At 33.9% G+C, this 16,634-nt stretch overlaps 1 protein-coding gene across 1 annotated transcript; it reads left to right on the top strand.

Moving 5' to 3' along the window:
• The first annotated feature begins 9,663 nt into the window (after nucleotides 1-9,663).
• LOC143564331 (protein FAR1-RELATED SEQUENCE 5-like) lies at nucleotides 9,664-10,753 on the top strand. Its single transcript, XM_077051642.1, has 3 exons — nucleotides 9,664-10,064; nucleotides 10,151-10,409; nucleotides 10,655-10,753. Exons 1-3 carry the CDS (start codon nucleotides 9,664-9,666, stop codon nucleotides 10,751-10,753), a joined length of 759 nt encoding a protein of 252 aa, XP_076907757.1.
• Nucleotides 10,754-16,634: the final 5,881 nt, after the last annotated feature.

Consider the following 16,634-nt stretch of genomic DNA (forward strand, 5'->3'; position numbering starts at 1 on the left):
TACAGATTGATCACACAAGATGTGCTTGTGTATATAAGTAAAGAAGGGTGTCTCTAATATAAGTCTATAAAATTAAACATCAACTACACTGACTATGTGCATGATTGAGAAAATCTATGGTAAAGTGATGCTTGCTTGTTTATTGCGGTATTTCAATTAGATTAAAGGAACCATGCAAGTAGTGCATGAGTCCGACAATTTTTGTGGTCAGCCGAGGCACACAGCCATATATCTTAGGGTGACATGCAATGTTTGTTGGCCAACTACTCCGTAATATTGTTATTTCTTTTTGAACGGCCGTAATATTGTTAATACTTGGTTAACTTCTAATTTTATATTCATTATATGTTAACTAGTGTGATTAGAGTTTGTTGGGTAATTAATACTTATGATAAGGAGCAACGGGATCCGAACTACTTTCAACGTGTTGTCACTTAACAACGTGTTGTCACTTAACATGTACTATGTATATATATTGGTGCATCCAATTAAGATTAGTCACATGTTCCTGTTCCATATTTTGAGTGTGGAGCATGTTCCCCTACGCCCAACTACCCAAGTGCCTGACCCCTAGGAAAAATAACTAAAATTAACGGGTTCGGGTTTCCACCTTCGAATATTAGCTCGGGTTATAGGATGGTGTAGGTTATGGTGTAGAGATGGATAAAAATGGAAAGGTCAGGCACTTGGGTAGTTGGGCGTAGGGGAACATTTTTATCCATCTCTACACCATAGCCTACACCACCAAAAACACACACAAACACCATCTTATAACCCGAGCCAATATTCGAAGGTGGAAACCCGAACCCGTTGATGCTAGATCGTCGTGAAGAACCAAAACAATATCAAGGCTTAACCATGTTCGTAGTTCGACTCGTTTAAGGTATGTATATAATTAGGAATCGTTCATTTAGGTCCGGATTCATTTAGATAATCTTAGATCTGTATACATATGGTAAAAACGAACCAAACGTGATAATTCTTGCTGAAAACCATTAACGATTGATAGGTTAATTGCTAACCTAAAGAACCCGTAACACATATGCCTAAATCGCACCACATGAACATGAATATTTGACGAACAAAGGGTTGGGGTTTGTAGGCGCTGTAATTCTGAATCCAGTGATACCTAAATCGTGTTATTTGGTTAAGAAACAAAGGTTTAACTGAAGATCTAAGATACGTTGAACAATTGGTGTTCTTGACGATTTTCACTTTGACTCATGATAAGACTGAGCCAATTCGTTAAGGTTAAAATAACGAATCAGGTGATTCGTCACGCGTCAATTCGCTATGTGCAGATAACGAATCAGAATAGCCAATTCGTTACATTTAGATAACGAACCGGTTAGTTCGTTACTCACCATTCGCTATGTTACGAGGACGAACCAAAATAACGAATCAGCTAACAAATCAGAATAACGAATCACATGATGTTCAGATGTAACATCCCGAAATTTCTAAGGTAATATTAGTTATATTACTTATTTATAGATGGAAAGTTTACTCGGGTTATCAGGAAATAAATAATATAATAGGAGTTGGTATGGGTCGGGCTAGTGTTGGGTAATGGATGTGGGTTGTGGACTTGGGTTAATTGAGATGGGTTAAATGAGAATGGGATTTTAGGGATATAAATACCCCCAAAATCCCAAAATATCTCATTTCTCACCAACTCCCCAACACACACTCCATACACACTCAAAACACACACATTCTAACCGATCAAGATTCGAAGCCGAGACCCGAGATTTGTTGATAGATCTGAGTTGGTAAGGTAAGAACTAATCCCGCAAAGCTAATATTACTGAAAATGGTTAGGATTTGACGGGTTAACCGGACCCGAAACCTTACTGCCCAAATCGGACCCCTAAAACGTCGATTTTAGGCCGATTTGATGGTTGGGGTTTGTAGGCGCTGATCATACGATTCCGTGGGTACCAAAATCGAGTTATTTGGCTAAGAAACGAAGGAGTTATGGGCAAACAGATCTGCAGCGCGATAACTTCGCCTGCAAGATTAAGTTCGCCTGATGAACTTCGCCTTCAAGCGTAACTTCGCCTTCAAGCGTAAGTTCGCCTAAGGATAACTTCGCCTGAAGCCAAGTTCGCCTAAGGTTTAACTTCGCCTACGGTCAAGTTCGCCTAAGGATAACTTCGCCTGAAGCCAAGTTCGCCTAAGGTTTAACTTCGCCTGAAGCCAAGTTCGCCTAAGGATAACTTCGCCTGAAGCCAAGTTCGCCTAAGGTTTAACTTCGCCTGAAGCCAAGTTCGCCTAAGGTTTAACTTCGCCTGAAGCCAAGTTCGCCTAAGGTTTAACTTCGCCTGAAGCCAAGTTCGCCCGAGGGTTAACTTCGCCTGAAGCCAAGTTCGCCTAAGGTTTAACTTCGCCTGAAGTGAAGTTCGTTTAGAAAATAAATTAAAAACCTAATGGGAAATGTGTTAAGACAGTTAATGGAAATAAAATTTTTCCAAGCTGACCTGGCAGCTCGACCCCAGCCAGGGGCTCTGCCCCTTGGACCCTGCTAGGGGCTGCCGCCCCTAGACCCCGCTGCCAGGGGCGCTGCCCCCCGGACCCCCGTTCGTTGTGGGTCATATAAAGATAGAAATACATTATGAGAGGTGATAGTTAATTGATACGTGTAACTTGTTCAGTCAGCCGAGCCCAGTTAAGAGAAGGGATTTACAGCTATCAGAAACAGAAGCAGAGTTCAGGTGAGTTTCTAGCCCCATTTATGTGTTATGTTTTCGGGGCTGTGTGCATACTCAATGTGATAGTTAATACACTTATCCTAAGAGATAAGTGTATGCCTTATATGGATAATGTGAAATATATGAATGATTGCTTGATGGTACGTGAACGATCTTCGGATATTGCACGTACTGTCAGGTTGTAAAGCTATGTATAAGGTAGGAATGTTATGAATGAATGATTGCTTGATGGTACGTGAACGATCTTCGGATATTGCACGTACTGTCAGGTTGTAAAGCTATGTATAAGGTAGGAATGTTATGAATGAATGATTGCTTGATGGTACGTGAACGATCTTCGGATATTGCACGTACTGTCAGGTTGTAAAGCTATGTATAAGGTAGGAATGTTATGAATGAATGATTGCTTGATGGTACGTGAACGATCTTCGGATATTGCACGTACTGTCAGGTTGTAAAGCTATGTATAAGGTAGGAATGTTATGTATGAAGGATTGCTTGATGGTGCGTGAACGATCTTCGGATACTGCACGTACTGTCAGGTTGTAACGCTATGTGTACGGTAAGTATGATACGTATGCTTATGTGTATGAACGTGATAAAGTAATGAAAGAAAGAAATGATAATGTATGTCGTGTATGGTATATGTGATAAATACGATTGATTGCTTGACGGTACGTGAACGATCTTCGGATATTGCACGTATCGTCGAGGGAAGTGATTAGCTCCTTACATGGATATTAAATAACAACTTATAGATAGGGTTCCTTCAATGGAAAGTATTATGTTCCTTCAATGGAAAGTATAGGGCTCCTTCAATGGAAAGTATAGAGTTCCTTCAATGGAAAGTATAATGTTCCTTCAATGGAAAGTATAGGGCTCCTTCAATGGAAAGTATAGAGTTCCTTCAATGGAAAGTATAATGTTCCTTCAATGGAGAGTATAGGGCTCCTTCAATGGAAAATATAGGGTTCCTCCTATGGAAATTATATATAGTATGGTAGTGGTAAAGGTTCTTTTAATAGATATTACGTGATGATCCTCCCATGGATATTTATACGAGGTTAAGGTAGAAATGTGTGTCTACGGATACGTTATGGAATGTATGAGAATAAAATTGTATGTTGCCTGATTAACTAGAACTCACTCAGCGTAGCTGACTTTTAGTATGCACGCAGGTGAGCTGATTATAGAGTTAGCATGAGGATGACACACGGCATGGATTGAACGGCTGGCATCTGAAGAAAGAAGTAAAGATGTTTTAAATATAAAGTTTTGTGTTATGGTATCAAAGAAAAGATTTAATGTTTTGTAACAAATGATTGATGTTTTATATTCCGCGAAAAGTTTTAATAAACTCTGATTTGAAGAACTGTGTTTATGAGTAAATCCGACACGACAGTAGGGCTACCGGGTTCGGGGCCTTACATCAGATAACAAATTTAGATGACGAATTAGATGTTGATCAAATGACAAATCGGTTAACGAACCAGATCACTAAAGGTAACGAATTAGCTAACGAATTAGGCTTAATTCGTTATAGAGAATGGGTTAACGAATTAGAAAATAATTTAAAATCCTAATGGAAAATGTGTTAAGACAGCTTAACCCCAGTCAGCGGCTCTGCCCCTTGGACCTCGCTAGGGGCTGCCGCCCCTAGAACCCCCGCTGCCCCCGGACCCCTGTTCGTTGAGGGTAATAACTAAACTTGAAAGATGATATGGACAGTGGTAGTCAATTGATACGTGTAATTGTTATACAGTTAGTCGTGCACAGCTCAAGAGAGGAATAACAATTAACGGTGAACGTAATCGAGTTCAGGTGACTTTCTAGCCCCATTTTTTTTATGTTTGCGGGGCTGTGTGCATACTCGATGTGATAGTTAATACACTTGCCTTAATGGTAAGTGTATGCCATGTATGATTTATATGTTTATTTCGTATCTTTGGATGTGAATGAAAGCTTGACGGTACGTGAACGATCCTCGGATATTGCACGTATTGACAAGGGAGGTATGTATATGATATACGAATGTGCATGATAGATATATGTACAACATATGAATATGTTTAAATGATTAACGAAAGAATGTGTATGTTACGGGTATGTAAACACAGTATGTACGAAGATGAAGAATTAAGGGATCAGACCCCAATAATATCTGAGATAGAGAAGAAAGGGATCAGACCCTAATAATAACTTAGATAGAGAAGTAAAGAGGGATCAGACCCTACTAATATCTGAGATAGACAAGAAAGGGATCAGACCCTAATAATATCTGAGATAGAAAGGACAATGATTATATAGTATGAAAATAGTAAAGTATGAACGTATGTATGAAATTATGTAATGAAAGTAAACGAGTAAAGTAATTATTATGTATCTTTGGATGCGTAATTGAAGGTAAGTAAATGTATTGTATGATGTATGATTAACTAGAACTCACTCAGCGTAGCTGACTTTTAGTATGCACGCAGGCGAGTAGAATGAGGCAGTTGGCTTGAGCGGGGCACATGGCAGAAGAATAAGAGTCTGGTATCTGAAGACTCAAGATGTTTTATGTTTATTTATGTTTAATCTGAAAGACAAGAATGTTTGTTAGACATGTTTATGAAGTTATATGTGATGTTTAATGAAAGTTTTATATTTCGAGAAATTTTTAATTAACTCTACTATTTAGAACTATGTTTATATGTAAATCCAACGTCCAAAGTAGGGAATCGGTAACGGGGCCTTACATCTTCAAAGCCAAAATTCGTAATAAGTGAATGGGCGTTATCAAAGGAAAAGTTCTAGCCAATGCATTCATTAACATCTTCGTCAACTAAAACACCGGCAACAACCCAAAGAACACATATTTCTAGACTCATGCCTATAAGTATTTTTGTAATGGAAACGGTTAGAGCCCTTGATGCTCCAAAAATTTATAGTCGTAGTGACAAATTATGGCATAACCGATTAACAAGTTTACTAAGTTTTTCAACCACAAGTGACGTTTTAAGAAAAGTAGTGGTCTGATGATCGATTCATGAAGAATATAAAAAAAGAGTAGAAATCTGCTTTTAAATACGAGCATGTGTAGATGTTGATAAACACGAACCAGAATGGGCTGAATGGGTTCAATCAAAGTGGACAAGTACATCAACTTTAAGGGACTATACCACATAAGCTTCTGACGCGAATACAAGTATCGAGGTCAATCTGGATGACACGAATGAGGAAATCATGTTAAATGTCATACTCGACTCCATGGGTCTAAGTGTGTGACCAATAGTATCTGTTTTGTAAATATATTAGAGTTGCATGCTATTTTAGCATAAGACTTTTTGTTTAAAATATAATAATTATTTATAAAAATTCACTACTTGCAACACATATAAATACACAGCTAAAGTTTTCCCTACATAGATTTATTCTTACATACTTACATTAACGATCCTTGTAAAAAGATAAAAAAAATGTACCTACACAATCTTACACTCTACCTACACTCAATTAATCCTACATAGGCTTGTATATTTTTTATACATAAAATATGAATTTTTTTATTGTTTATGTAAGTGAAAAATAAGTTCATTTAATTAAATTTAGGAAGCTGTAGGATTAATTAATTAAGCTAATTAAATTTATAAATGTTAATTAAATTTAGTAAGTTACATAAAATAAGTAGTGACCATTGTATTCTTCATCATTAAAACTTTTCATAATATTTTTTTACTTTATTATACAATTGTCAGTATAAATTTGGACCATTGATTTAACAAAATCAATGGTTCAAGATCACTTCTCGTACTTCTCGTTATAATTTCATTTCTCATCTAAAACATTCATTATATATATATATATATATATATATATATAGGGGAGGGTTATCCTAAAAATAGGTATTTTCCTAGGAAAACTATGAATAAATCATAGTTATTGGATCATGTTAATCAATTGTTGAAATTTAAATTACCAATAACCGACATAGTTTCCTATAATTATTCTTTCAGCATAATTTGTAATGTCAAATGTCAAAATTTTGTTGGTTCTTACCATTTATAAAAAAAACTCTTTATTCTTATTTGAATCATTTTCTATATATATATATACACGCGCGCGCGCGCGCACGCACGCACGCACACACACACATGGTAGGGTTATTGTAAGAATAAGATGTTTTCTAAGAAGCCTAAAAATAAATCTTAGCCCTTAGACCATGTGTAGTCATAAAGCTCCACTACCAGGGGTTATGTGCCACGTGGCGCCCAGTCAGAGTTATGGTTTTGTACAAAAACAGGCTGTAGTCATAATTCTTCACTACCAGGGGTTATGCGCCACGTGGCGCCCAGTCACTATTAATTTAATTTGTTTTTTTAAATTATAAATCATTTAAATAATTAAATATATAATTAAAAAACTACATTAATATTAAAAAAATACCAAACCCAAATAAGATCTTCTTCCATTTCATTCCAAAACCAAATCTGAAACCTCCTTCTTCGTCGGTTTGTTATCCACCAACACACCAACCCAACACCCAAGACACCTCCTCCTCCTTCGCAGCCGCCTCCTCTGCCGTCGCAAGCTCGAAGCCAAATCAGAAAACAAGGTCTCCTTCCAACACCTCCTCCTCCTCCGTAGCCGCTGCCGGAGTTACTCACCGGCGGTGAACAGTATCCCATCTCCATCTCCAAAGGTAACCCCCAACGGATAGTTTTTTGATATTTGAGCCAGATCTAGCGTTTATACAAAACGTTCGGAAAAATAAAATTACATAACGCAGGGGCGGCGGTGTACCCCCCGTGTTTTCCTCCAAAACGTTGGTGGCAAAGCTGCCATTACGAACGGTCTTAGATGTAGGTAATTAATGGTTTAGATTGAAAGTTGACCAAAATCTACGTAGTGTTTTATTTTGCAAGTTGGTTTTAAAACTGCTAGGGGTAATTTCGTCCATATTGTTTTTTTAAATTACATAATGTTTTAAATTTTCTTGAAATTTTAGGCTAAATCACGAATTTTTTCAAAATAAAAAAACACAATCAAATCTATGAAAATAAATAAGTATTGTTATGAACTAAGAAATTGTGTTAATAAATAAAACTCTATATTAATCTTATCTATTTATGAATCAAATACGAAAAAAGTATACGGAGAATTAAAAATCAACTCAACGGACACAAAAATAAAATCACAAGAGTTTCCAAATTACCCCATAAAATCAATATGCGTAATTAAATGTTTTGGATAGTTTGCAAACAGTTTGGTGAATTCATGCGTGAGTGCTTTCCAGTACAATAAATTTATTAAATCATTATTATCATGAGGTCTTGAAGGTAAGAGGAGCATTTTAATTTCCTACCTTTCAAAATATCTCCAGCTATATCATATCATTGATCTTGATGAAATGTTACAGGTAATCTTTTTAGAATTGATCGTCATGCTATGTTAACGACTTGACGGTGAGTGAACATAATCCAGATCCAAAAAAACAGGGTAGTTTACTTTGATAATTATCAAAATTACAATTAACACTAAAAACTAACATGTCCTTTATAGTTTTATTTATTTAATGCCACATGTCGAACTCTTATTGCTTCTTATTCTTCTACAAAAACACTTCCTTTTTATTCAAACCCTTTTCTCTCTCTCTCTCTCTATATATATATATATATATATATATATAAAAGATCCAATACAAAAATTGGTTATCATACATTACGTACGATAGATTTCCTATCGTTGATTTCCAATTTAATTAATCTGATTAGTTAAGTACCCATAAGGGTGTTTTTGTCTTTTTACATTACTTTTCAAAATCGACCGTGCCTGTATCAGAAACCGTTTTATTATAAATTTGATCACGTATCCAAAAACTGATTAAGAATTGAATTGGCGGTTTTTGTTATTCCATTAACTGGACGGTATCGTTGATTGGTTAACGTCATGTATTACGATCATCAAAGTAAGTTTATTTTAGTTTTAGTTTTAATCATTTTTTTATGTATTTAGTTGTACACTGTAGGTTTAATCGACTTGATTTTTTCGGTTTTTAGGTTAATTTTTTGATGATTTTACGATCGATTATGAATTTTATGAATTTATGTATTTTTATAGGTGTTTAGTAATTGTGATTCGATTAAACTTCAGATTTATGTGTCGTAATAGCAATTCGCGTGAAGTTTTGTTTGTTGTTTGATTTAGAACGTATTAGAACGTATAGGATTGGGCAAGTTTTTGTGATTAGGATATTTTTTAGTTGTATATTGTAGGTTTTATGGACTGATAAGTTAATTTTATCATTTTTTTAGGTTATTTTTATTTCTATTTTGTATATTATATGATTGATGTTTTGTGTTTTTGTATAGGTGCCAAGTTTTTGTGAATCGATTTAGACATCAAATTATTTGTCATAATATCAAATCGCGAGTAGGAATGGTTTTTTTTATTAGAACGTATAAGAACGTATAGTTTTGTGTTTTTGAAAATTATTTTCATTGCAAATTGTGAATAGGAGCTTTTGTTTTTGCGTTTTTGATTTTGAACATATTAGAACGTATAAGAAGGTATTACATTGAATTTTCTTTTATCAGATCCTTCATCAGATCTTGTTATACCTCAAGTTAATGCATCTTGCAAACCTGAAAAGGGAATGGTTTTTGAATCTGTTGATCATGCATATGATTTCTATTGTGAATATGCAAAGAAAGCTTGTTTTTGTGTTCGTAAAGGAGGCTCGTACATGAATGAGGGTTTATTAAAGTCTAAATATTTTACATGTTCGAAAGAAGGTCACAAGCCTGCAAATAGTTATGATTCTATGGCTGAAAAAGATCGTTCCAGCAGACCGTATTATAAAAGAAGGAAGAGACCAACAATTAAGTGTGGTTGTCGAGCTCAAATTTTTCTAAAATCTGTTGATGGGTTGAGGTTTGAAATAAATGATTTTTTCGAATGACATAATCATGAAATGGTGCATGCAAATGATATGCATTTTGTTCGATCAAATAGAAAGTTAACTCATGTACAACAAGATATTATATATGAGATGTCAACATTGAATTTGGGCCCTGTTAAGACGTTTAATACTATGAGGACAAAGTATGGAGGATTTGAGGAAGTTGGGGCTACAAAAGATGATTGTAAGAATTTCAAACAGAGTTTAACTTGTTATATTGGCGAGTATGACGGTGAAATGATTGTACAAAGATTAAGCAGGAAGAAAAACTGTTGTGATGGTTATTCGTTTGAGTATACAGTTAATACTAACGGTGATTTAGATCTTTTGTTTTGGGCTGATGATATTTTAAAGAAAAATTATTTGGCTTTTGGAGATATTATATCATTTGATGCAACATTTAAGGCAAACAAGTATGTCAAATTGATACAGTTGTTTTTTACTTTTTAATATTTTTACACATTTTTTTATTAGTTTTTATATAAATTTGTTTTTTCAGGTACAATATGGTTTTTGTACCATTTACTGCCATTGATAATCACTGTCGGAATGTTACTGTTGGTGCTGCTTTATTATCGTCCGAATCTATCGAATCTTATTCATGGCTTTTGAAAGTTTTTCTTGATTCTTTTGGTATTGCCCCAAAGGTGGTTGTTACTGATCAAGATCCTGCAATGAAGCAAGCAATCTCCCTTGTTTTACCAAATTCGAGACATCGGTTATGTATGTGGCACATTATGAAAAAACTTGCTGACAAGGTAACTTTATTTTTATCGTATTTAAAGCATTATGCATATGTGTTTAGAACGTGTTATAATGTATAAACATAGCTACATATATTTACAAAACGTGTTAGAACGTATAAACATTTTTATAGTATGTATCAGTTTTTGTATTTTTTTGTCTGCACCAGTTATGAATGTAGTAGAACGTATAAGATTGTATATACCCATTGTTTTCTGATATTAACCGATTTAACAAATTTTTAATTTTCCAACATCAGGTTGGTGTTGCCCTTTGTAACAATGAAGATTTCAAACGTAAAATATGTGACATTGTTTGGACGGATGCAATTTCTCAATCAGAATTCGAGACGCAATAGAAACTAATAATGAAGGAATATGATCTCGAAACAAATAAATGGTTGTCTGACATGTTTGAAATGAGATATGATTGGATCCCCGCGTATTATATGGATGAACCATTGTCTGGTCTTATGAGAACTACATCGAGATCAGAAAGTGAAAATCATTTTTTTTTTGTCAAGTTTCTAACTCACAATTATCACTAGTTGAGTTCTTTAGTCATTTTGATCATTGTATGGAGATTCAAAGGCACAATGGTAGGAAAAATGACCATGATACAAGGTACACGCATCCAGATCCGGTTAGTTCAAACCCGTTTGAGAAGGAAGCAGAGCTGATGTATACATAGGCTATTTTTAATGATTTTCAAGATGAAATGTTTCATATTAGAAGCGGTGTTGCATGCTTGAAATCCACTGAAGAAGAAGATTGTGTGAGGTTTTCTGTATTTGACTTTAATGCTTATGTCCCAGGCTGTTTGGAGGTATGATATAGAAACAACTTTTTTTTTTTGGTAGAACGTTGTAGAACGTTTTAATTGATTTTATTTTTTGTCATATATTTTTTGATTTTTTACAGAATGTGTAAAGTATTTTATATATTTTGCGTGTCCGGTTTTGTTTAAGAAGGAAGATGAGGACGGAATCGACTCGACTATTTCATGTCAATGCAAAAGATTTGAACATTATGGATTATTATGTCGTTACAACCTTTATATTTTAAATTTGTTCAGAGTTACCAGATTTCCAAAAAAGTACATGGTGGATCGTTGGAAGAGAGATGTTGGTCTTAATCCTAGAACTGCTCCTATTTCAAGTTTCGTTAACGACAAATTTTTAAAAGTTAAAGAGATCTCAAGGGAAATAACATTGGCTGGAGAGTATCTACATTGTGTTGTTTGATTGAAAAAAGGTGTGTTCCTTATCACTGAAACCAAGTCTTCACTGTCGTATTCATAGTTTTCTTCAACATTAACATCAACCAGCCCTATAGTACAACAAAGTTATAATATATAATTTGTGTGTGTGTGTTTTTTGTATATATAAAACTTTTTTGTTAATACCTTGAGTAAAGTCGTTGATATTTTTTCTCTCACCAATTTCTGCATTTAATTCTTCCACTTCTGTAACTACATACCATTTTTTGTTTTTTTATTTTTTTTGTTTGTATATTATCAAAATAACAAAAATTGTTTTTTAAAATACCAGGTATTTAAATTGATTACCTCGAATGGGTTCTCCTGTTTTTCTTTCAGCAAATTCTTGGGTTTCTGCACCTTGACTGCATCTATTTTCTTCATTTTTTTCTTCAAGTTCTGTCACTACAATTTTATGGTAATGATTTTTCACTTTTACTTTAACATAATCAATAGTTTAAAATAAAAATTTACCTTGAATTATATCAGCAGTTTGTATCATATCATCGTCGTTCTTAAATGCCTTTTTAACCACATATGTCATTGGAACTTCTTCTGCAATTTGAAATATTGGTTTATAAATACTAAAACGTGTTAGAACGTTTATTTTTATACTTTTTACTATGAAAAAAAAATTAAAATTAGTAGAACGTATTAGGAACACATCATGGGATCTGCCCTTACCTTGAGTTTGATATCCCTCATCTGCAGAGCCATCTTGTGTCTCATCCTTTTCTACCTCATTGGCTAAGGTTTTTGTATTTTCATGGTCTTGGCTCACATCAGCTTTTGTCGTTTAAAATACTTAATAAATACCAAAGTTTTCTAACTGTAAAACGTATTAGAACGTGTATTCAAGATGTTTTTACCTTTGTTCTGATCTTTCTTATTTTTTTCTTCCAACACATTATCCACTTCTTTGTCTTTCTCTTTGTCTTGTTTCATATCATGGGATCTGCCCTTACCTTGAGTTTGATCTCCCTCATCTGCAGAGCCATCATGTGTCTCATTATCTTCAAACAACTTTTTTGTGTTTGAAAGATTTTCTAATATCAAATGAAACAAGATTTAGTAGTGTAGCAAAATAAAATTAATATATTAGAAAGTCTTTATTTTTACCTTGTGTTTTTCCTTGCTCTTTGGTTACTCCCATTTGATTCTCAACGACCTTTTCTACTTCTTTTGTTAAGCCTTTTGGATTCATATCTTCTTGTTTATTTTCTGCCTCGTTGGTTACTCCCAGTTGGGTTCTCACATCTACTTTGCTCACATTATATTTGTTATTTAAATACATAATAAATAAAAAAATTTGAGATATACTGTAATAGAATGTATAAGAACATACAACTGAGATGTTATTTTGTTACATTGTTTTACTCTTTGTTCGTTGGTTACTCCAACTTGATTCTCAACATTTTTTGGTTGTTCATGGTCTTGTCTCACGTCTTCTTTCGTGTCACATCATTTTCATACATAATAAATACAAAAAGTTGATGAGCAGAACGTATAAGAAACATCATTTTAATAGCAGATTTTGTTTTTACCTTGATTATCAACATTTTGTGCTACTTCATTACCCTGATTCTCATCTTCTTGGCTTACTCTTGTTTTATCATCACAGCATCATTATCATCTTTGGTTATATCATCTGTTTACATAATAAAAAATAAATAAAATTAATGGTTTAAACGTTTGAGAACGTATAAACCAAATGTATTTTTTTATCTGTATATTGTTGTTTCTCATTTTCTTCTTCCCACTGATTTTCTACATATTTTTGCTCCTCATTGTCTTGTGTCACAGCAACTTCATTGTCCTCAACTAAGTTGCCAGCATCCTTTTCTACCTCATTGGCTAAGGTTTTTGGATTTTCATGTTCTTGGCTCACATCAACTTTTGTCGTTTAAAATACTTAATAAATACCAAAGTTTTCTAACTGTAAAACGTATTAGAACGTGTATTCAAGATGTTTTTACCTTTGTTCTGATCTTTCTCATTTTTTTCTCCCAACTGATTATCCACTTCTTTGTCTTTCTCTTTGTCTTGTTTCATATCATCATCATTGTCTCCCTTGTTGGCATCCCATGAATCCACACCACAGTTGCTTTGACTTATTGAAAGATCAACTGCTGCAACTATAATTTTATACCGGGGTTTTTGGTTAGGTATTGTAGTATACAATTAAGGGAAACAAATGGTGTTTACCTAATTCATTTAGGCCTCCTACTTCAGATTGAGATCCAAATGGTGTTTCTTTTGAACAATGGTTATGATTGAATTTAGCTTCCCAAGCACAACACCTGTCAAATAACCATATTTTTGTTCCATGTCTTTCTTTACCTCTTTTTACCAACCCATTGATTTGAGAGACAATTTTATCAAATTCCTCTAATTTTGTGTCCATTTCTTTGTTCCAATTCTGTAATATATATTTTCGTTAATAATTTTTTTTATAAGGAAATGTTTTGTCTGCTCTAGAACTGTTACATGTTCCTCTTCGGTGAAAGGTTCTTTAGGCATATATGCAGACAATCCAGACAACTGTGGAGGGGTAGAGTAGTAGTATATTATTTCTTGAGTTTATGTCCCTATAGGCATCATCAAATTTTCTTCAACATTTTTTTCTTCTTCATCTTGATGATTTTCTACTCTTGTTGCATGTTCAGTCACTTGATGATTGTTAATTTCTTTTTTCGGTGCAAGCTCCAGTGATCAGCAGAACCTTATCTTTTTCAATTTGTTCAATATTTGAAGGAACATCATCAACTGTTTTGGTATTTTTTTCAAATTAAAAAAATTAATTTTTGCATCAGTAGTGCTATTTTTAACATTAGAAAGTAATAGTTACTTACCATGATCATTTTCAAATTTTCCATTCTCCTTTCAAGCATCAATGATCATCAGAACATTATCCACATCAGTTGCATTTTTTCCCACTAGTTGATCATGGCTTGTTTTACCTTCACTCACTTGTTCACTGATTATTTCTTTCTCACTGCAAGCTCCAGTTATCATCGGAACCTTATACTTTTCAGTTGGTTTAATTTTTGAAGGACCATCATTCACTGTTTTAGGTGTTTTCAAATATAAAATAATTTATTATAGTATCAATAATTATATTTCTAACATTAGAAATTAATAGGTACTTACATGAGTCTTCGTTGTCTTCCTCGGCATCAGTTAATGGACCATTATTATACAAGTAGCTATACATGCTCATAAGAGTTGCTGAGGTTATGTAGCTAATTGCTGGTCTTCTGACTGCCTTCTCAAATGCTCCATGACGTTTATGATACTCGTGTGTGTAAATCACTGCAAGCAATGTTGCCGGACCATTGAATTGTCCTTGTTTACCGTTTTCTTTTATACCTTTCCAGTCATTTTTTGATCTATTCAAATTATGAATCATGTAGCTGCACCAATTCATTTTTGAGATTCTTGAAAAGTCATCAATCGATGTGACAAACATTAAATTCACTGTTGTAGATTTCGTTATCAACCCAATGCATGTGTTAAACAACATAAGGAAATTCAGTTTGAACTCTTCTCTTTTTCCGTTATGTTTTTTCATTCTATCCAATACATTTTGTATACTTATCCTTGAATGCTTAAATTGGTTTCTAGACATATCTGCACAAATGCTTGAGCATACTCTTGGTCTGTTTTTTCTACCATTGTTTCTCCACCAATTGGTATCCCAAAAGCCTCATGACTAATTGTGGTGTTATCTTAACAATATGGTTTCCCATATTTAAATCATTCAAATCAGGATCATAGTTCATAACCAACCAATATGCAAGTCGACCAGGAATTGTGGTAATCTTCATTTTAAACAATGACCCAAATCTCATTTCTTCAATCCATTTTTTTCTTTTTCATTCATCACTTTAATTGCTTCATATATATTTCCAGGTGCACACCTCATCCAAAGTTTTGTATCTATACATTCTTGAAAACGTTTTCTACAACGTGTTGTTTGAGGTTTTTGCTTCTTGGCTTTTTTCCTTGGTGTCTCAAAATCTGAATCAGAATTGTCTAACACTCTTTCTTTTCCCTTTTTTTTCTTATTTTCATCTTGCTTGTTATCTATCACACCCCGACCAAAAGCGGCGGAACATGCCGGGGTGCAACGTGATTGGACAAATACACAAGAAACTATTTAAAGTGACAATATTTAATCAACTCATTTATTTTATAAATCAATAATCAACACATCTCGTTCACACAAACAATTTGAATACAAGTAACAATCATATTGTTCGTTTTACTAATACCCTAATGGTCTTGGTAACGTTTTCATCAAGTCCTCGAGTCAAAAAAAGTCAAACCTGTAACATTTCATAAAATAAAGTTTGTCAACACAAAGGTTGGTGAGCAATTCATAAGTTTGAGCATATAAAGTATATAGTAGTAAAAATCCACAAAACTTGAATACAAAACAATAAATAAAAGCAACAACTTGGATAAATTGACAATCGCTAATAGAATTACGTTAACGCCACCTAGCTACAAGGGGTTGCCAAGTAGTCTAGGATTTAATAGAATATCGTTAATTGCATTACGTTAACGACACCGTACTATAAGAGAATACCAGATAGATCACGGATTTATAGACTTCCCCATGACTGAAAGCGATAAACACATAGGCACATAGCATGTAAGCATAGAACACCAAATCAAGCAATTATTCAAGTAAAGTATACAATCACGTTTGTGGGTTTAAAGATTCAAGTAATTGAAGCATTTAGTTTGATAAGTATGAAATGTCACCCCAAAACGAAAGATGGAAAAAAGGGGTATGAAAGTACTCACCTCGATTGATGAACCGAGAAATAAATAGATAAATAAATGAAGCTCGAACGGTAAACGAACAGATCCGACTTGAAACTGTAAACACCTTAGCTAAAATAAATAATGTAATATACATTAATGAACTTGAAACCATAATGAAACTATATTGGAAACATTGAACGAGGAGGTTT

This window comes from Bidens hawaiensis, unplaced genomic scaffold (genome assembly GCF_021521415.1).
Source record: "Bidens hawaiensis isolate Kalapana, Puna unplaced genomic scaffold, B.hawaiensis_p1.1 tig00021988_1, whole genome shotgun sequence".
In the NCBI taxonomy this organism is placed as follows: Eukaryota; Viridiplantae; Streptophyta; class Magnoliopsida; order Asterales; family Asteraceae; genus Bidens; species Bidens hawaiensis.

Bases quoted from the DNA above. Each gene is read 5' to 3' on its own strand.
- LOC143564331 (XM_077051642.1), top strand. From the start codon at position 9,664: ATGGTGCATGCAAATGATATGCATTTTGTTCGATCAAATAGAAAGTTA. The intron at 10,065-10,150 runs GTATGTCAAATT...TTGTTTTTTCAG, and splicing joins GCAACATTTAAGGCAAACAA to GTACAATATGGTTTTTGTAC. The intron at 10,410-10,654 runs GTAACTTTATTT...TTCCAACATCAG, and splicing joins TGAAAAAACTTGCTGACAAG to GTTGGTGTTGCCCTTTGTAA.